Source organism: Squalius cephalus (genome assembly GCF_949319135.1).
Source record: "Squalius cephalus genome assembly, chromosome: 20".
NCBI classification, from domain to species: Eukaryota; Metazoa; Chordata; class Actinopteri; order Cypriniformes; family Leuciscidae; genus Squalius; species Squalius cephalus.
Genome location: NC_137141.1, coordinates 24,589,549 through 24,611,176, shown reverse-complemented (window position 1 = coordinate 24,611,176; position 21,628 = coordinate 24,589,549). Strand labels below are relative to the sequence as shown.

Below are 21,628 nucleotides of genomic sequence, written 5' to 3'. Positions count from 1 at the left end.
TACATGAAAGACCCAAACACTTATTATTATGCTAATGCCACACAGGAACACAATACCATCCCAGCGGCATTCTTGGGCCGTCTTTGATTTCCTTTTCTTTTTCCCTAATAAAGGCTTTGGATGAAGACCTCATCTAAGAGTCTAACATTTTATTGTGTTTCAGGTTCTTTAGACCTGTGTGTTTAATAATGTCCTTTCACTCATTATCAATCTGCGCAGGTGGCTTGTTCTTGATACTGAATCGAAGGATCTCGTCACGGTGCACACGGATGGGAACGAACAGCTGTCGGTTATGCGCTTTTCTCCAGGTTAGAGTTAATTTTTCTAGCAGCTTTTTCACGGCTGGCTGGGAAAACTTTAGGAAGTTAGCCAGAAACTAGTGCTCATTAAAGTCTCTGCAATTGATTCGGTTATTCCTTCCAGATGGTAATTTCCTTGCAGTTGGGTCACATGACAACTACATCTACATTTATGCCGTGGCCGAAAATGGCAAGAAATACAGTAGAGTTGGAAAGTGCTCAGTAAGTATGTTTATGCAAAATATGAACTGTTTTGTATAATTAATGAGTGTAATAGATTATTATAGACCATAGATCAGATCATAGACCAGCTGATTCTAACACATTACAGTATTATTATAGTATTTATTATTTTGAATTAGCTTTTAGTTTTATATTTTCAGTTACATTTTCATTTGGTTGTTTTTGCCCTTTTTTATATTTCTATTAAGCTTTAATTTATTTAAGTAATTTTAGTACTTCAACTAAAACTTATTTTATTTAATGTAATTTCTAATTTTGTCCCAAAATGATTTTCTAATATTTATATTTTATTTCAGCTTTATTTTTATAATGAAAAGGATATTTTAATAGTTTTAACAAAAACACTGCCACATTATTATTATTATTTGTTAACATGCACACAAACACACATCTGTCTCCTCAAATTAAGGTTGTTTTTAACGTTCGTACTCACTGTCTGTTATTGCTCACAGGGTCATTCGAGTTTCATCACCCATCTGGATTGGTCTGTGGATTCTCAGTACTTGGTATCCAACTCAGGAGACTATGAGATCCTTTACTGTAAGTATCTTTACTTTGAGGACTGATACTTTATTTCTACTTAGAGGTTTTTTTTCCCATCTTTTCTTGATGTTAGTGGTCATGTTCAGGACGAATATTAGCCATTCTGCATAGTTGCATGAGTGGGATTGTACATTTTCCTTCATTACTTGACCACAACCAGTAGTTAAATGAATTCAGTCAATACATTTGAATAAAGTATGGCTGAAGTTCCAAACACTGTTACATGGAAATACTCAATAATAAACTTTTATTTAAATCAGTGATTCTCAACCTTTTTGACTCGAGACTTTTTATTTCGAATGATACTGACAAAGCCTGTCACTCCGCGACCCACCAGTTGAGAAACACTGTTTTAAGTCATCTTGAGGGCCCCTAGTGGACCCCGGCCTCCTAGTTGTTAAATCCATCCATTTATTCTATAAATTCATTGTTGTCTTTCAGGGATTCCCTCTGTGTGCAAGCAAGTTGTGAGTGTGGAGACCACCCGGGATATTGAATGGGCCACTTTCACTTGTGCTCTGGGCTTCCATGTTTTTGGTAAGGTTTATGTTTTATGTCATGCATGGCAGTGTGAAATAATAAAAAAAATAATATCACATTTCTTTTAAATAGTTTAATTTGTAGTGATAGTGAATAAATATAGCTGCACATATCATAGTCTTCCTCATATGCCCATAACTACACAAAAGAGTTCTTTTTGTAGTGTTTTCTTTCATAAATGTTAGCATACAGCCAAAGAAAATGACATGTATATTCTGTTTGTGTTAGGTCTGTGGCCGGATGGCTCAGATGGGACTGACATCAATGCTGTGTGCAGTTCATATGCAAAGAGACTTCTCGTCACCGGAGACGACTTTGGCAAAGTTCACCTTTTCTCATTCCCCTGCTCTCAATCCCGGGTAAGAAACAGCACTAAATCTCGGGTCGTAGCTGGGGTATCCGGGGGTTGGGGGGTTTCCCTCGTGTTTGTCTCCCTAGAATAGATATTATTCATTTCAGCACCAAGTAATGTTAAAATATGGTCTTATTTCTCTCTATCTTCCTCTGCAGGCTCCTAGTCACATCTACGGTGGACACAGCAGCCACGTCACCAACGTCAACTTCTTGTTTGACGACAGCCACCTAGTCTCTACAGGAGGGAAGGACATGAGCGTAATGCAGTGGCGTGTGGTGTAAAACTCCCACTGTCACACTGAACTTTCTTTTTTCTGGGATCAAGTGGCTTGGGAAAGCAAAAGTGGGTCCATCGACTACAGACTGAAGTGGAGTCTCAAATTTATTTGCCTTTAATTGTTATCTCAGGACACCAATATTTGAAGTGACTCTCTGTTTTGACTGTCTCACGCACTCCCTAGTCTACGAGAGAGATGTCTTTGAATAACAAACTAAAGAATCTGCCCTAAAGGTCAAAGTTAAATGTGATGCCAAAGCACATGGAGGAATATATTGGGAATGAATGAATAGTCCAGTCCAGTATATATTATGTGATCAAAGCACTAACACTGTAACATGGTAAGTTACTTCAGAGGTATCATTTAGAGTCTTAAAAATACCATCAGTTATACTCTATCAGACTGACTGTGTTTTGATAAATTGCACGTTAAGCATCATTTTGTACTAAAAAAATCTGCCTCCGTAATCATACTTTTTTAACCTTTGCTGCCACTGTCTGGTGTGTTGAGGTACTGCAACCACTTTCCCACGGTTGATTTCATTTCCTTCTATCTTCAGCTGTGTGTTCAAATATTTATGGTGTTCCATGAATTTAAAATGTAATTGAAGTTGAAAGAAACTTAATCAGCCATCAAAATCTTCTCAAGGAGGAAAAAAAGCATGAGTTTGGGAAACATAGTGACTGTACTGCAGAGTCAAAATGATTAAAGCCTTCAATGACTTTCACTTGTTAAATCACTCCCACAGCCATTATCTCTGATTTAGTTTAATCCTCTGTCTGACATCAAATCTGTTATGCATCAACTAGCTTAACTGAACGTCATAACGTAGTGCACATTTACATTAGAGTTAAGCTCCATTTTCATAACCTCCGCTTGAGAAAACAAGTACAGTTACAGTCAAATGATTGTAGTATTATTAATAAAACTAAGCATGCACAAGCTTGTTTGTAACTGTCTAACCTATTTTTCCATATTAATTGTCATATATATATGAAATTAGAGGGAAAGAATGTAGTTCTTCTCTGATATATGAGAAAGCTGTGTTTTTGACCAAATTGGCTTGTTGGATCAAGGTTGGAGTGAAGGAGAATGGAAGATGTTGCTGAATTTTAAATGTACAACCACATGACAATATCCTGCTATATGAATGTTTAGTTATATGAGAAACATTAGGAAAAAAATCATCCACCCAAGTAGAACAAGAGGGTCAAATGAAAACACATGGTGGTGTTAAAACCTTTGCACTGTAAACAGTGAAGCCCTGACCTGTAGCACACGCATTCATAAACATAATTTGTTTATGCCTGTTTATACAACAGAACCAAATGGGCATGAATAACAGGAAGAAAAGGAATAACAGTAACCCAATGAGGCAGGGCTCAGAGGAAGTTGCAGTGCGGCATATTGGCCACCAGTGGTCGCTGTTCTGCGTGTTTGTTTTTACACTATCCCGATAAGCTCCTTTCTCATTGTCATAACACGGAGGAGGAAAATGGCAACTCCAGTGCGCGTTTGCAGTCCGCGATTCAGATCGATGTTGTAGGCGCGACCATGAGCTAAACATGGGATATGTTTTATTCAGCTGTGGTGACATAGAGCGATATGCTGTAGATCTTTCGAGACATCTGCATTGTTTCTGATCCGAGGACCGGCTGTGCATCGCTGGATGAGCATTGAACATTCAAGCTGACCATTGTTTTATGGAATAGTACACGTGTTGTATAAATACTCACTAAAATACATATTTATGCGCTGATATCTTTACATCGAGCGGCTCGCCTCTGTGGCTTTTAAGTTTTTTCCCCTTCAGCTTTTTTAATAATTTATTACATCCATCTATTCGTGGGGATATCATCAGAAAATGAGGTAAGCTGCCCAAATGTGTTGACACAGCATGCATATATTAATTTATACATTAAAATGCATTTGTGTATACAAATAAATGTATTGCTATAGATATTTATGTATTATAGCAGTTGACACTGTTAATCACATCTAGCCTATTGGGTGCGTTTCAAATCTTGTGAGTTCCCTACCTAGACAGGAATTTGGTTGGCCTATATAGTAGTGGGGGTTTTGATTCATCCCAGTGACTTGAATCTATTGAATCCGTTCACTAAAAAGATTTTTTCACGCATTCATTCAGTGACTCTTTCTGGAAGTTTCACCAGTAGGTGGCGACAAGCAAATGCCCTTTTGCGTGTTATGTGAATCATGGAATCATTCACTCAACTGGTTCCTCTGAACGCTGAATTGTTCATAATCGAAATAAATCGTATTAGCCTTAATATTATGCGTGGCTACAGATCTGCAAATTGAGACTCCAGTAAGTGTGTTTAAAGTCCCATCACACCAAGAACTTTAAAAAAACTAGCCTACATTTTTTCGTCCACACCCTGTGTTTATTATAACTGTATGCTGCAGTTATGACATCTGCCACTTTAAGTGCTCAAGATCTTTAAAGTAGGTGGATTCTGATTGGTTGTCAATATTTTATTATTAATTTTGTCCCATTCTCACCAAGAACGATAACTATAAATATATCTACTGTAACATTATTTTATTGTCGGTTCAGACCTAGACGTTCAAGTTGGTATTTTCTCCTTTTAAAATACTATTACATTTAAAAAGATCGGACTAATTCATTTGAATAATTGTATTTTAAAAAGTAGTAATAAGAGTAGCGTAGCATGCGGTTCCGAATGGACCAAGCGATTCCTTCTGAATGCATTTGAATATATGAATCAGTTCAAGGAGCGACTCGTAACTTCAAAAGATTCATCCGAATCATTGATTCATTCACAAATCAAACACCACTAGCGATCATTAGCACACACGCCCAGATGTCGATCCACAGAAATGCTTTCTGAGTAGTCAGCTCATAGGATTTGGCTCACAGCCACTGAAAGCTCGAGCTGAGGCCGTTTATGAGTGAGCAGATCCTACCTGTTTTCTGTTCTGCTGACATCAGCGGATAGTGACAGTGTTTGGGGTGTGTAACGCTTAAGCTACCGAGATGCAGAGTATTGATGCTGATTATGGCAAGCCGTTTTAACGTTTAATCCTTAAAACCTACTTGTATGTATTTTCATGCTACTAGTACTTATTTTTAGATACTAGTGCCATATCTATTCCATTAAGTACTAGTACTTATTGATTAGCTACTAGTGCTTATTTTTTAGGTACTAGTGCCTATTCGTTAGATACTAGTGCTTATTCGTTAGATACTAGTGCTTATTCTTTAGGTACTAGTGCCTTTAAAGATACTGCACGCCTGTACTGCTCCATTGGCTTATGAATGAAAGATGAAATAGACTGTGTTGTCACATTTACTGGCAGTTCAGTTAAAATCATCATCATGTCCATCGGCATATGGCAAGCCGCTTTAACATAGACAAAATATATACTAATACTATTTAAAAAATCAGTTATATGTTGAATATTAATGAACCAACAACATATCAAAGAGAGATGGCACAGGAAACGGACTGAATTGCAGAAGGCTGTTTTTATAATAACAATATAGCCTACCTTTTTAATGGTATTAGAGAAAAAATATATATAATGAATAGGCATATGTAATATAGTGCATATATACTCTTATTTTGACATGACTCTCATTCACAGACGCAGATTAATATTCCGAATTTTTGATTGTAAGGAATTATGAATGCTCACCAAAAATCCCAATCTCTGGGTATTGTGGTTGTTTGGCTGGTGGGTATGAACGGGTCTACTTAACTGTTGTTTGAATTTTATTATTGGCAGTTAAGTCTTTATTATAGCCTACTGTACATTCAAAACAAAAAAATGTCATATTAAACATATCTTTCCTTGTATTCATGCTGCCCAATTAGCTAGATAAACCAACAAAGCCAGTTACTTACGAAAAATCAATCTGCTATTTAGTTTAGCCTGCATTACCATATGAACTCTGATTGGATGGTTGAGAGTGTAGTCATATTTATGTAATGAACTGTTAAAAGAAGATATCTCTTAGCATTTTCTTACTAGTTCCTTATGAGGTTGAAGATATCTGCAAATGAATAGATACTATAGCGATTCTGTTTTGATATCATCTAGTAATTTATGACTAGTAATTATTCCAATATTGACTAGTATCTTTACTAATAAGTATTCATTAGATGCTAGTACTTATTTATTGTATTAAGGATTAAATGTTAAAACGGCTTGCCATATGCCGATGGACATGATGATTTTAATCGAACTGCCAGTAAATGTGACCACACACAGTCTATTTCATCTTTCATTCATAAAGCCAATGGAGCAGTACAGGCGTGCAGTGGATATTCACTGTTCAGAGTAAATCTGGAAATGACGATTCTTGTATTCATGCTTAGTTGTGTTTTGGAAACAAATGCATCTGTAATCAAATCACAAATAACAGTGAGCACGATATTTATCACTTCGCAATTTGTAATTCTAAAAATGAAGAAAATACTTTTAGTTTTTAATCTAGTAATTATAGGGGGAAACAGTTTACTCTAAACAGAAATTTCACATGATTGTTTTAATAAAAATGTGTTTTCTACAGTTGATTTTAGTCCCTTATTAAACAATTGTGATATCACTAAATTTAGGCTAGTAAACATTTTGAGCTACATGTAAATGCATATAGAGTATCAGGTTACACTTTATTTTACAGTACATGTACTTACTCTAGAAAGTACTAGTAATATAAGGTAAGAAGCTACATAGGGTTTAGGAGTAGGTTCAGGGTTAGTACTTAGTTATAACCCAGTTATAGTAATTGCTATAATAAGAACATATATGTACATGCAGAACAGGAATGTAAAATAAAGTGCGACTGAGTATCAACATCAACATGATGTAGCCTACATAATTTTGTCATTATCTTCATATAAGTGCATTTATTTCAGCCTCTTTTTAGTCTTCTGTATAATGTCCGCTTTCCCTTTCCTTTATTCTCTCTCCGTCTGGACTAGAAGGAAGTCTTAAATTGTGCTGGACCGAGTTGCGTTCTTGCCAACAGGAAACTGAGGAACTGGTTCAGTGGAATGATTTATTCAACCCTTGACTCTCTGAGCAAAAGTCTTTACTTCACAATATAGGCTATTTTTAGCACTAGTGCTCCATCATGGGGAAGTTAGGGCATTCACTTCACAGGCTTGATTCAATTCAGGAATGCAAGAAAGTGCTGAGCGTGTTTGTAAGGGAACGCTGTAAGAGCTGCACACGCCTAGAGAAATACAGCGCATACACAGACCCTAGTAATTTGTGCATGTAACAATATTTTTTCCAAAAATCCTGTGGTGTGGGGGAGGGGTTTCAGACCCGACCCTGATTTGTCGTGAGTGGTGTATGAAATGAGCTCTAGCTATGAGATCTGTTGATAAGGTGAATTGTACAGACACATGGATCGTTCGTTTTTGTGGGCGAGTTCAATAGTATGTAGAAGATCCTGTTTTCGGTTAAACATTGGAATGATACAAATGCCAATGATCTCTTCAGGTTGAAACTCTTCTTTCAGACTTAGTTGTAGTTATGCTTTATTTTATTTGCTGTTTTTTATGAGGATTTTTTTGTCTTGTCGAGCTTAAGCAAATGTGTTTCCTGGTAGTGTTTCCTTTTGCGTAATTTATCTGAGACCCTAAAGATGTGTCAAATCCAGCTGTCATGATTCATTCTGGCATTTTCTAAGAACCGGGACTCATCTTCCAGCACAAACAGTTTTTACTACAGTGTGGCACTATATTTTATTGAGCCACAGTGTATATGCAGTTCTTAAACGTTTCATTGTCAGCTTTTGAAATATTGGTCATCTGCAAAAAAAATAAAAAAAATAAATTCCTTTCTTTTTTTTTTTTTTTCTTTTCTTGTCAATGGCACCGAATGGAGTACAAGCATGGCCTCTAGAGGGGAAGTAAAATCAGTCACTCAGTCACTCGCTCCTTGTGGAGGTTTTGTTATGATGCAACCATTGTTGTCAGATTCACAAACAAATTAATATAATGCACATGGAAAAAAAAAAGATATCGTGGTCATGATTTTAGAATTTGTTCCCAGTTCTCTCAGCTTATTACTTAGTTCTCTCTTTTTAATTGAATCATTGCCACAATTTGATTAACACTAGGGAACAAACGAAAATGAGGGAACTAATTAATAAAACATGACCACAAATTAATATGTCATAGAAACTAATTCTTCATTCATAACCATAATACGTATTGTTTTCTGCATGTCATGTGCACGGTCTCATGAGACAGTTCTTGTAATGTATTGGTCAAATAGATTCACAGAGTTATTAGTTTAAATAATTCTAATGAATCATTCACTGAATCTGCCAAAGCAGTTCTGACTCAATTTGACTCATTAATGAACCGTAAGTCACCATAACTTTTATTCATGTCATGATTTAATCAGAATTAACCAAGAACTGCTACCGTGTTATATGTACTATTTATATCTGCACTTGAAATGAACTGCACTGACTGGGTGTTCATATATCTTAACATATAAATAACATATAAGCATATATCTTAACACATTCAGAAAGACTCTTTTACTTGTCAAGATAAATATATTCCTATATTATATATTATAGAATATATTATATTCTTCCAATGAATACCAGCAGCCTTCTTGTTTCTTCTTGCAAGTTGCATGAATGAGAATGTGTGTGTGTGTGTGTGTGTGAGTGTTTGTGTGTCTCTAAGGATCATGTCACATGTGGCATTTTCTCGGCTGTATTTCTGTTGTGGAAAGAGGCTTCTTTAAGGCACAGGCTGTGTTCCAATCCTTTGAGTGGATAAGAATGGATGTGAGCAGGACAAGGTGACTGGTCCATATCTGTCACATGTCTCTTTCTCTCTCTCTCTCTCTCTCGTTCACTCGTTTCTTCCTCCTACCCTCCCTCACCTCCTTTTTCTTTCACACACTCCCTGTTTTTGCATTATTGAATCTTAGAAATGAGTGCACTTCGTGTTTTACCTAGCTGAGAGGATGAGGGATGAAATAGGCACAGACTTTTCTCTCTCTGATCCCCCCTCCTTTTCCCTGTTTTCTTTTTGTTTCATCCAGCTGTAAGGAATTTTCTTTCTCCTTGGTTTCTTCAGAGCTCCATCTTCCCAATATGTATTCTTTTGATGACTACGGGTAAGAATCTTTCCTCTGTGGTTTTTGTTATTACCCTGTTTTTTTGAGTTTTGAGGATTACCGGATGTTTCGCTTAAGAAATATGTTGACTTCATAATGGTTTCAAATGGTTCAAGTGCCTTTTAGTTTGTTAACTTAGTGATTTTTTTTCCCATCAGCTGTTCCCTCTGTGGAGCGAGCTGACTAATCTACAAAAACAAGCTTGGGTTCAATAGCTACAGTGCAGGAGTCCCAAACCCACTCCGTGTTTTACTGTTGAGTCATTTAGCATTTTGGAAAACCATGGGTTTAAATAAGAAACCAGGACACTGGATTGGAATTTTCAGTCTGTATTTTTTATAGTATTGTGAGTTTTGTCCTGCAACGGTTTAGTACTAGATGATCTTTTTTGTAGTAATAAATATGTATGTTGTTGATGTGCATGTGGAAAAAAAGTTCTTTGAAATGATTTATTTTATTTTATTTTGGCTTAATGGAGATGTAAACCTGGAAAAGAACTGAGTTAAGCAGTTGGTTTACAGGAAATGAAAATGTGATGTCCCACAACTGGGAAGAACTCCAGACAGAGAAGCCGTGTGCTATGTAGGGACAACAGTGTGGTTGAGCCCGAATTTGGGATCTCTTGCATTTGATCCAAAGCAGAGCCAAACTTGTCAAACAACTCTTTCATTAAAGCTCTTTATTTTGTTACAGAGACAGCAGGTTAGAATGTACTGGCAGCGGCAAGACAATCTTTTAGTTAAACTCACGGTATTACAGGATGTACACATGGTAACCTATTAATAACCAGTGAAGGCAAAACAATCCTTGAAGATTTGTTGAAACTAGACTGACTACACAGCTCCTTCCTCCTTCCTTCTGTCTGCCGCTGACTGTTTTCTTTCTATATTTGTCTCTTAAAAAACAGTGTAACCTAATACAAGCCTATTTTCACTTCTGATTGCTAGCGCACTAGTCGTTTAAATGATTTGCCTTTAAGGATAAGGATTAGTTAGAGTGTCCGGCACCTGGTATACTATGACCAGAAGGTGGGGGAAGGGTGCGGGCCATTTGTCCACTTTTCTCATCACCAAGGAAACTGCTTCCTAACTCAATATCAAGGTCTCATGTCTAGGTTTATTCTAGTCAATTGCATGCGTTTCGCTAATGCATAAGATGTTTCACTGCTCATAGAAGTTTCGACAGTTAAATCTGTTTTCACTCCCCTTTAAGGGCCTATTTAAACTCGTCACTTAATGCGATTTTACTGATCAGATAGCAATCCGATTTGTTGAAACGGTTTCATTTACACTTGGCCACATGTGTCTCCGCAAAATAAATATAAATATTCAATTCCCACGCTATATGCAAATTCAACAGAGTTCATGTCACCTAAAGCAACAGAAATGTGCTGCGATTTATTTAACATCAGCTTATTTCAAGATCAAAGACCGCAGTAGGAGAGAGAGCTGAGTCGGCATTAGTGAGAGTATTTAGTGCTCACCACTATGAAAATAACTTTCAGAATGTGACGCCGAACATTGAATTTCATTTTCGTCAGTCTGCTTGCTGAAGAAAGAAGTTCAACTGTTTATCTCTGGTGGGCCATATCTGTGGTGATGCCATATTGTAATGCATTGTCATATCTGGCTAACAGGAGCCGGTGTAACACACTCTCACACGTTTGTTTTATTTTTTTTTATACATTTTGCATGTAGTAAAATTTGCATACATGGCTTCAACAACCAGATCATTTACAATTGGCCAGTTTCGTCTGGAACGCGCCTCAAGCCACCTCCTGAAGTGGTTTGCGTGATTTGATTTAAATCCATCTCGAAAGCATTTCGGAGGGCATTTACACATGGCCTTTTCACAATTGGATAACTATCTGATCAGAGAAATTGCTTTAAGTGACCAGGTGTATAGTATATTTAAATATATGTATACACTCACCTAAAGTATTATTAGGAACACCTGTTCAATTTCTCATTAATGCAATTATCTAATCAACCAATCACATGGCAGTTGCTTCAATGCATTTAGGGGTGTGGTCCTGGTCAAGACAATCTCCTGAACTCCAAACTGAATGTCAGAATGGGAAAGAAAGGTGATTTAAGCAATTTTGAGCGTGGCATGGTTGTTGGTGCCAGACGGGCCGGTCTGAGTATTTCACAATCTACTCAGTTACTGGGATTTTCACACACAACCATTTCTAGGGTTTACAAAGAATGTTGTGTAAAGGGAAAAACATCCAGTATGCGGCAGTCCTGTGGGCGAAAATGCCTTGTTGGTGCTAGAGGTCAGAGGAGAATGGGCCGACTGATTCAAGCTGATAGAAGAGCAACTTTGACTGAAATAACCACTCGTTACAACCGAGGTATGCAGCAAAGCATTTGTGAAGCCACAACACGCACAACCTTGAGGCGGATGGGCTACAACAGCAGAAGACCCCACCGGGTACCACTCATCTCCACTACAAATAGGAAAAAGAGGCTACAATTTGCACGAGCTCACCAAAATTGGACAGTTGAAGACTGGAAAAATGTTGCCTGGTCTGATGAGTCTCGATTTCTGTTGAGACATTCAGATGGTAGAGTCAGAATTTGGCGTAAACAGAATGAGAACATGGATCCATCATGCCTTGTTACCACTGTGCAGGCTGGTGGTGGTGGTGTAATGGTGTGGGGGATGTTTTCTTGGCACACTTTAGGCCCCTTAGTGCCAATTGGGCATCGTTTAAATGCCACGGCCTACCTGAGCATTGTTTCTGACATGTCCATCCCTTTATGACCACCATGTACCCATCCTCTGATGGCTACTTCCAGCAGGATAATGCACCATGTCACAAAGCTCGAATCATTTCAAATTGGTTTCTTGAACATGACAATGAGTCCACTGTACTAAAATGGCCCCCACAGTCACCAGATCTCAACCCAATAGAGCATCTTTGGGATGTGGTGGAACGGGAGCTTCGTGCCCTGGATGTGCATCCCACAAATCTCCATCAACTGCAAGATGCTATCCTATCAATATGGGCCAACATTTCTAAAGAATGCTTTCAGCACCTTGTTGAATCAATGCCACGTAGAATTAAGGCAGTTCTGAAGGCGAAAGGGGGTCAAACACAGTATTAGTATGGTGTTCCTAATAATCCTTTAGGTGAGTGTATATTCTGTACAGTAGGAATGGCTGGTGGGTATCTGGTTGTAAAAGGATCTGGGTATGTAACAATACAGATTTGAATCCTGTAAGCAGGATTTAACCCCAGGTTAAAGGGCTAGTTCACCTAAAATGTTTTTCTAAGCCTATGACATAATGGAAGATTTGTTGCAAAGAAGAAAGAAAGTCATATAGACCCCTTATAAAATGGATTGTTCCAGTCCTGGCTTCTGATTGGTCAATAATACAGTATTTCTGTCTTGCTAAAATCCAGAATATATTGTAGCTGATATGACAGAAAACATCTGTTTGTTCACCATATAACTGCAAAACACCTATAGCACTTTTTTTTTTTTTTTTTTGCAGTGCTCTCTTATAACTCTTTACTAATAAATGGTTGTATTTAAATACTAAAAGCCTAAAGAAATACCACCAGTACATTTAATCATATCATAACTATGAAAAAATGCATAAAATAAAGACTTAAAGCATAATTTATAATTGAGTGTAAAATAAGGTGTGTATATCTGTTTTATGTTCCTTAGATTTTAGATCGTTCACAGATACAAATCCATCAGAGTTCTTTTGCTTTGTCTTTCCATTATGGCCCATTTCCAATTTTTCTTCTGGGTTAATATAATATAGCACTTTTCCCTACCTCATACATCTCATGTTTCCATATCTCAAATAGACTCAACATACTGGAATTAATGCTGGCCGGCCTTAGATAGTCAGACTTTTAGCTCAGTGTAAAATGGGAGAACGTTTGTCATCATTTAAAGTGGACAGCTCGTTTCCAGTGCTGAACCCTCTCATTTTGTCAGTTCTTTGAAAGTCACAAAGAACTGACAATGAAATGTCATGAAATGCTGACCTAAGCATGTTGGCTAGCGTATCCTCTGGTTTCACTTTAAATGTGTCAGTGATAGTCTGGCTGACTGTCCTCTTTGTGACCTGTCACAGAGCTTTCTAGTAAGTAATAAATGTGCTGGAAAGCTGTCCTGCTTGAGCAGAAAATTCGCAAAAACAGTATCTCCACTTTAGCTCAAATTCGAACGTATAAACCTGCATCTTATTCACTAAGCAGTTGCTATCTGTTCTGATATAGCACTCTACCAGGCATATTTAATTTGGTCTGTGCAAAACTACATATTTTCAAAATCAAATCGGTCATACAGTTTTTTAATAGTGATGCACCAATTTTCGTTTTTTTTACTGAAACACAAAAAATGTCATTAAATAGATTTAATTTAGGCAAAGACCCTAAGCTGAGAAAATAAAGTTGATTTAATTATCAATTAATTGATTGAATTATTATCAACACAAACTGTTATAAACATTTAAACAGCACATAAGACAGTTTTTCTGGAACTTTTTAAGGACATAATTCTGTTTCTACTCCAATTCGTTATTGAAATATAAACATTTAAAAGGTGGCTGTAATAAATGAAGCCTAGTGCAAGTTCTGCCAGGAAGACTCAATCGTTCACGTCATGTATTACCTTCTCATCTATCCAATCATATCCTAATAGCCACTATAAAAGGGTGGTACTTACACATGTCTGAGTTCGCAGATGCTGTCGCTTCAACCACCTCCATCCTCCCCATCCACCACCAAGACAGGACTTTTCCTTCATCTCCCTAACATTTCTATGCTGGGTCCTCCCCTCCATCCTCCCCATCACCTCCAGACGGGCTCTCCCCTCTACCCTGAAGACGCCAGGATGTCCTCTCCTCCTTCCACCCCATGCAGATTCCGTACCCTCGGAATGCGAGTTACGGACGGGGCCTACGCCAAAGAATTTGATTGTTTGCTGAGCTCTTAAATAAATGTTCATTGTCACAGTATTATTTCTCCTGAGTCTTTCTGGTAGAACTTGTTTTCATGAGAGATTTATTCAAAATTACATCAAATAATGAAGACAACAGATTAAGTAAAAAATATAATGAATATGTAATATAGTGCATATATTTGGCAAAATGCTTCTCTCTAGAGGTATTTTTGTAGCTTTTGACTAAATATTTATAGACATTGAATGGCTTTCCTGAGGTAAATGTAACATTGCGTGACATTGTCTACAAGCTGTTTTATTGATGTCTTTCTTAAGTTGAAACACTAATTGAGCAATTACAGGAGACATGATACATTTAAGTCAGCCGTACTGTGTCTTTCAAACCTTCCTTCTGATCCATCACACACCATGTTTATACTAGTAAAGAGGAAGAGATGATCGGTACACATGATTTGAAGTGACTTTAGCGATCTGTCATGCCACATTAAAGAGCGCCAAAACAACATTTATTGCTTTGTCATATAATTGGCAGAATCATAATTGTTTTATATCATAAGTAACAAAGCACAAAGTTTATTGTGAATACTGGATATTGCTCTACAAATAAGGTTTAGTGAAGTTTTGTTCACGCATCTACTAAAAACAAAAAATCAATATTGTCAACTTTGTCGCTGCTAACATGTTGACTTTTTGTAGCTTATCCACATTGTGTGCACAAAATAGACACTGATACAGTGTCAAGATGTGTCACTGGAGAAGCATTTTGTGCTTTTCGAGATTGACAGCCTAAGCACCCTACACACCGGGACGAATATCGGCGCGCGTTATTCGCCAGCGTATTTCTGTTTATTACCCATTCACGATCTGAATACAAGTTTAGTTTTTCATGCTGCTAAGTGCACTGCAAAGTTTCTGGATTGACAACTGTATTTAAATGCGTGACTGAATCGGAAACTGTGATGGTTGACAGTGATAACAAACGGTCGAGACAAAACGGGATATTTTTTGAAATACTAAATTCAACAGTTTTATTCTGGTACTGAAATGACTGGTATTGGTACCGGCTACTGTGACAACCCTACTACAATTAGTGAATCAAACGTACTGTGTAATGTACTGGCAGCAGTAGCACTGTCTCCTTTTCAATTCCTCTGTCACAGCTGGATGGGGGGTTGGGCGTCATGAGGTAATCCCCCTCGGGGTTTGACAAAACAACACACATCCACTGTCAGGCCGTCCTCTTATAGGGGAAAATCTGATCCTGTGACACCCTGTCTAGATATGGGACCCTACTGTTGACCACTCACTCACTGTTGTTGACCCTGTTTCTCTTTCTTGCTTTTATTTTCTCTTCACTTTGTCACTAAGATCATACAACCTTACGGATTGTCATTTGCCTGTTTTTTGAGGATATGATGGGATTATGACGTTTGAAAATGCTTATTTAATCTTGGAACGGCTCCCTAGATGATTCAAAGCTTGTTTGGTTTGAAGTACGCATCTGTTGTGCTGTACTACATCAGGTCTATTTTACGGATGCGTTTGAGATAAATTAAAGCAGGTTTGGTGAAGGGTTCCCATCATCTGCTGGGCAGTAAAGATCTTTTGTGTGTGTGTATTTGAGAGATGGATGCTCATTCTGTCCAGTTCTGCCTACCACAGAGCCACAGTGACTCTGGTCTTCATATGAGTGTCTGCAAAATAAGGTCAGTGTGATTTCCTGTTCACATCAGCATCCTATTGTGAGCTTTTTAGAAATGTTTGCTGAACATGTCTGAAAATGTATCTTTTGGCACAAGGAAATAGAAAGAAACATTTGGATTATGATTGTTTTTGTTTAGATCCTAGCATGAATATGTTTAGATCCTGGAGTGCCTTAGATCAAGTGGCAAGCCAGTACAGTATGTCAATATTGTACACAGCTTTGTACACAAATAAGTCCTTAAGATCAGACATTAAAATGAATATAATGTAGGCTATATTATATAATAACATACAAGTGGCTTAATAATTTGATAAATGATCATTGTGGTCATCACACATCCTGTATATCCTTGTTCCAAGTGAACACATATTTAATGTAATTTGATTCATATTTTCCTTGATCACGTGCAGTTTTGTTTATGTGTTTCAAGGATGTCACACTGCATGCAACCTATCCATGCTGACATCTGTCTAATTTTACTAGCTTAATTTAAATAACAAATAAATTCACAAAATGTGTGTGTTTGTGTGTAATAGTTGTATATATAAACTGTATATATACTGTATGTATGTATATATATACACACACACACACATTTATATATATTAATAATATCCTAAATAAATAAACAATGGATTATATATATATATATATATATATATATATATATATATATATATTATATATATATATATATATATATATATATATATTATATATATATATATATATATATATATATATATATATATATATATATATATACATATACGTTGTTTTTTATTTATGATATTATTATTATTATATATTTATATGTTTTTTAGAACAAAATTGCAACCCAAGTTGAGCCACCAGTTGAGGACCAGTGTGAACTGTTTCGAGCGATTGCAGAAGTGATGTTCACTGATGAATTATTATGAAGGGTTGGTTTATGTGGAAACTCTCTGTGAAGATGTTCTGTGAGGGCCAGGGCCTATGTTTAATTTATGCCATATTAAAGAAAGATTTGCTTTAGGGGAGATGTTCATTTTCGGTCCAGTGACTCTTTTGAAAGGATGTGGTGAGTGTTTCTGTAGTACCTCCTGCAGTAAAACACAAGACATGCACCAGCTCTCAGTCCAGCCTTATCCAGCTTTATTGAGAAGTTCCTCTCAGTCAAAACCTCATATGACATTTAAGTTTTAATTTTCCCTTCAAAAGCCATATGTGAAATTAGCCAGATTTGAATGTAATCTTTGCTTTTTTGAAACGTAAGCTTTTTTGAAAGCGTACAGCTTAGAGAATGACAGATAATGCCACAGTCAACGTTCAGGATACATCTAGCATTATAAACCTAGTAGCCCTGCCTGAAACATTTAGCTGAGCACTTAAGCACATTAATTCAGAAGCAAAAAAAAAAAAAAGACCATTAGGCCATCAGCACTGTTTTCTATCATTGTAGCTTCATTGGAGCCTGTGTGTGTGTGTGTGTGTGTATGGATCTTTATACAGTCTATGGTATGGATGTGGATTTTGGAGGGGGAGGGTACATTTGACATTGAAGTTCAGTGATGTGCTTTAGGAGCTTGACACATTTGTATTTGTGGTGTGTGGACAAATGGCCAATGCTGCCATTATTTAGCAAATTCCACTGAATAAATTACATTCTTTTGTTATTGTTGTTGCATCTAATAGTATCATTATGGCCCAGCAGTTTTATAGAAGGCTTATCATTATTATGTTTTTTTTTTATTATTATTCATGTTTTTATAAAGATATTTAATATAGTGAAAAACATATTTACAAAACATATCATATTGGCATTAGCATAAATTAGTTGCTTGGCTTTAGTAAGAATGGCTATTCAGATTTTGCTCTCCTCATCTTGTATTTATTTTTCCACTAAGCTTGGTGCAATGCATTAGGGATTGCTTTCACTGCAGAGGATACGTGTGTTCTCATGATTGTTAATAGTTTGTTTCTTTACTGACGTGCACTTACAGATCAAAAGTTTAGTCAGCAAGATTTTTTACAGTAAAGACATTTATACCATGGTCTGTCTGAATACTCAGTTCTGATTGGCTGGAAGGTGTGCAATATAACCGTTTAGTTACAAGTCAGTTTAATTACTATTCTGTATTAAAGCGCTCTTTTCATTGAAGTGCGCACACACATACGTCACTCACACGCACAGAAACATCGCTACATTATATTTTTCAGCAACGAAGGGGTTACATCGCTGTTTAGTATTTTGAAGTGATTAAACTCACAGCTTTGTTGTTAATAGAGAGAGAGAGACTCTGAACAGACGCAGGTATGCATCTCTCTCTCTCTCTCTCTCTCTCTCACTCTCTCTCTCTCTCTCTCTCTCTCTCTCTCTCTCTCTCTCTCGATAATTAATTCCAATAAATGCGATAGCTCATTCTTTCAAATGTAACCTTATGCACTACTTTATCTCTGTGTGCAGAATGCTAGATCTAATGAGCTGTAAGTTAGCTGATGAAAATAACAGTAAATTTTACCCTTCCGGGTAAATAACATGCCGTCAATTGTGTTAAAAATTCCTGATGTTATGAACATCTCCATTTTTGATACAGTCATTGAATGCGGTTGCGAGTCCTGAAAATGTGCAGGCTCAGATAAAGCCAGTAGCACCTCAATGCAGTTTACAAGATCCAGGGGGCGGGGTTGGATCCACATCTAAGGGGTGGAGATTGGTAGGTTTAGGGGTGGAGATGGGTAGGTTTAGGGATGGGTTTAGGGATCAGGGGGTGGAGATGGGTAGGTTTAGGTATATGTAAGTCCCCCTGGATTTCGTGTTCTGCAGTGAGGACCATCTCGATAAAGCGGCGCTGCCATATAGGCTAGCCATTAGCATCTGCTTTAGAGTTTTGTTTTGTGTGAAACATGTCAGGGTATTAGAGATTAACATTAACAGTGCGTAATCGATTACATCGACGCGTCATTCCAGCCCTATCTGATTATATTGGGGCCTATTATGTTCCTAGTTTTCCTTTGTGCTCTGTGACATTTACTTGCTCGATGTTTAGATTACTATGTTGCAGGAGACATTAAATCCAGATCTTACAAGAAATCAGCCTTTAATCCAGCTTCTTAGGCCTCAGAAGCTCTCTGTAAGTGGGAAGTGTCCCAGCTTGGTTCCCACCCTTCCCAAAATGATTACTGGGTTACAAGCTAAAAAATGCCTCCTTGTTTCCTGCAAACTCTCATTTGTTTCAGCTCCATCCTCCCACACTCTAATAACAGGGGACTTCCATATTTTACTTGCTTTAGAATCATTTACAGGGCTCACTTTGTGTAGCATTTTTGCTATAAGCTAAAAATAACCCCAACTTAAATTTTAAGTCTGTGCTCAGTGTTTCTCAGCGTTTCATTCCGTAAAACATGTCTCACAGTAAATACTTGTGTGTGCATTATTTCAATGCATAAGTTTTCTTCACTGACCAGGTGCTGTGTGAGCTGAATTAGCACTGACATTTGAGTGTTTAAATAATTCAATGTTATTTGCGTTAAACTCGACTTATTTCTATGTAAATTAGGCTTATTATAGATTGGGCCTTACAAAACTCGCTATGTGCTTGGTGCAATTAATGCTATGATGTTACCACCTGCAGAAAACAGACGATAAAAGCAATTCATTTATAAGAGATGTTTATGCACATCTGTTAATCATGGCAGCAGTTCTTCATCAAATGATCATCAAATGATAGTGAAGAGTGTTACAACCAGGCATATATCCAAATGCACAGCGTAGACAAGCACACTATCGGCTTAGAGCCAATTCAGGCACATTCTGTTATTTTCCTCTGAAATCTGGGCAAACGACAACTGAAGATCTTGTGACCAGACATAAGCAGAGTTGGACCTTGTGTTTGGCCTTGAGCTGAGACTAAATGTTTTTTTTTACATGAGATTAAAAGGAGCCTAGCGCTGTCAAGCTCTCTCTCTCTCTCGGTCATTGAGACAGAGTTTGGGTGAGTGGAGACCAGGTTCACTCAGGGTGTTATGATGGCAGAAGCCAAGTGGGAAATGCCAGGCTTTTCACAGCTTTTATTAATTATGGCAGCTTATCAACTGGGAGTCTAAGGCTGATAACAGATTTTCCCACCCCTCTTATAACGTCTTGAAAGGACTCGAAGGATCTTGGCTTGAAATGTGCAAAAATAAATAATTTCAAAATGTACTAGTTGGTGAGTTGCCTGAACGAGTATAGTCAACTGATGACTGGTTCTAGAGAGATAGTTCACCCAAAAATCCATTACATATATGAACTAGAACTAAGTAGCATTTTAAATGAATAAATAAATAAATAAAATGAATGTATAAAATATGTTTACAATGTATTTTTTTTTTATATATTTTTAAACATCTGGAAAAATCTGGAAAAGTTAGTTGACCTCTTACAATCCAAGTATACTGTTCATTTATATATATATATATAAATAAATGTATAAATATATATAAATGTGTGTGTGTGTGTGTCTGTACACATACATTCAAATATAATTTTATATAACTAAAAGTGATCAGATTAAACTTTCACTAGTGTGCAGAACAGTCTAGAGCTCAAGAAAATTTTTTATAATAAAAAGCAAAAAGTATTCATTATGCACCAAAGTGCTGTGTATTGGACAAACAGTGGAGTCTGGCCTCTTCCTGACCATGTCATCGCTTAGAAACACTCATCTCTCCCAAACGTGAGCCATCAGAAAACATTCTTACAGTATATTGCGTCTGTGATATGAGTATGTATACAATCATCAAGAATTCCCATGTCTTGCAGTTTCCTTACGAGATCAGGTTCATGTGTCTTTCTCTATCACACACTAACAGTTGCACACGTTTACTCACACTCATCCACATAAGAGAGCATTCAGCTAATGGGGTCATAGCTGGAAGGCCCTGAAGGTCCCTGCCCCATAGTGGTGCTTTATGGAGTAAAAGCATTAGCTCTGTGGGGTATTCAGACTCTCAGCGTGACCTTGTTTCAGACACATGCCTGTTGGGCACTGTAGCAGATTTACTCAAAGTGCATAATGATTGTTTAGTGCGTTTTTATCAGTGATCAAATATCTGTTTTCATTTCGACAAAGTTTTGTTGTGTCTAATGATGTATGACACTGTAAGAGTGAACCAAAGCAGCCCCAAACATTTGATTGTATCACATTACTTATAAAATCACAACACACTGGTCTAGCCGACCAATCAGAGCGCATTGCACTTTTTGCAAGGAGGGGCTTCATAGAGACAGGAACTAAACAAACAGAGCGTTACTGACAGACTGGGAAACGAGGTGCCGCAAAAATGTAAAATATGTGAAAAATAAAGTTTTTTTTATATATATTCAAGCATGAAATCTTATCCCAAAAACGAAATCAAAACTTGTTTGTGTTCGTGTTCAGATGTTGATTCATGTTTATGAATCATAAACAAAAAAGACATGCAGATAAACAAATAAAATATTTCATCTTTTTAGTAAGGGTTTTGTTTTTATTATTTTTATTTTAAAAGTATTTATTGTAAAAAAAACAGCAACAAAAAAACGATTTAATTAATTATTCGATTTTCATCCATTCACAAATCTCCTGAATAATA

General features: G+C 37.0%; 2 protein-coding genes across 17 annotated transcripts in view; both read left to right on the top strand.

Annotated features, from left to right (window-relative positions):
* Positions 1-3,716, top strand: part of eml1 (EMAP like 1) — a 47,871-nt gene extending 44,155 nt beyond the window's left edge. For all 11 annotated transcript variants that reach the window (XM_079853124.1, XM_079853133.1, XM_079853128.1 and 8 more), the window contains 6 exons: positions 220-308; positions 424-521; positions 995-1,082; positions 1,527-1,622; positions 1,854-1,984; positions 2,136-3,716. In XM_079853124.1, coding sequence (XP_079709250.1) covers positions 220-308; positions 424-521; positions 995-1,082; positions 1,527-1,622; positions 1,854-1,984; positions 2,136-2,261 — 628 coding nt within the window. In that variant the 3' untranslated portion in view covers positions 2,262-3,716. The remainder of the gene's footprint in view (positions 1-219; positions 309-423; positions 522-994; positions 1,083-1,526; positions 1,623-1,853; positions 1,985-2,135) is intronic.
* A 270-nt stretch (positions 3,717-3,986) lies between these two features.
* The window catches only part of evla (Enah/Vasp-like a), a 36,950-nt gene continuing 19,308 nt past the window's right edge, over positions 3,987-21,628 (top strand). For 2 of the 6 annotated variants that reach the window (XM_079853141.1, XM_079853137.1), the window contains exon 1: positions 3,987-4,126. In XM_079853141.1, coding sequence (XP_079709267.1) covers positions 4,122-4,126 — 5 coding nt within the window. In that variant the 5' untranslated portion in view covers positions 3,987-4,121. Of the gene's footprint in view, positions 4,127-9,057; positions 9,077-9,131; positions 9,398-15,563; positions 16,035-21,628 lie in introns of those variants that run through there. The other 4 variants (XM_079853136.1, XM_079853140.1, XM_079853135.1 and 1 more) reach the window with 4 other exon arrangements.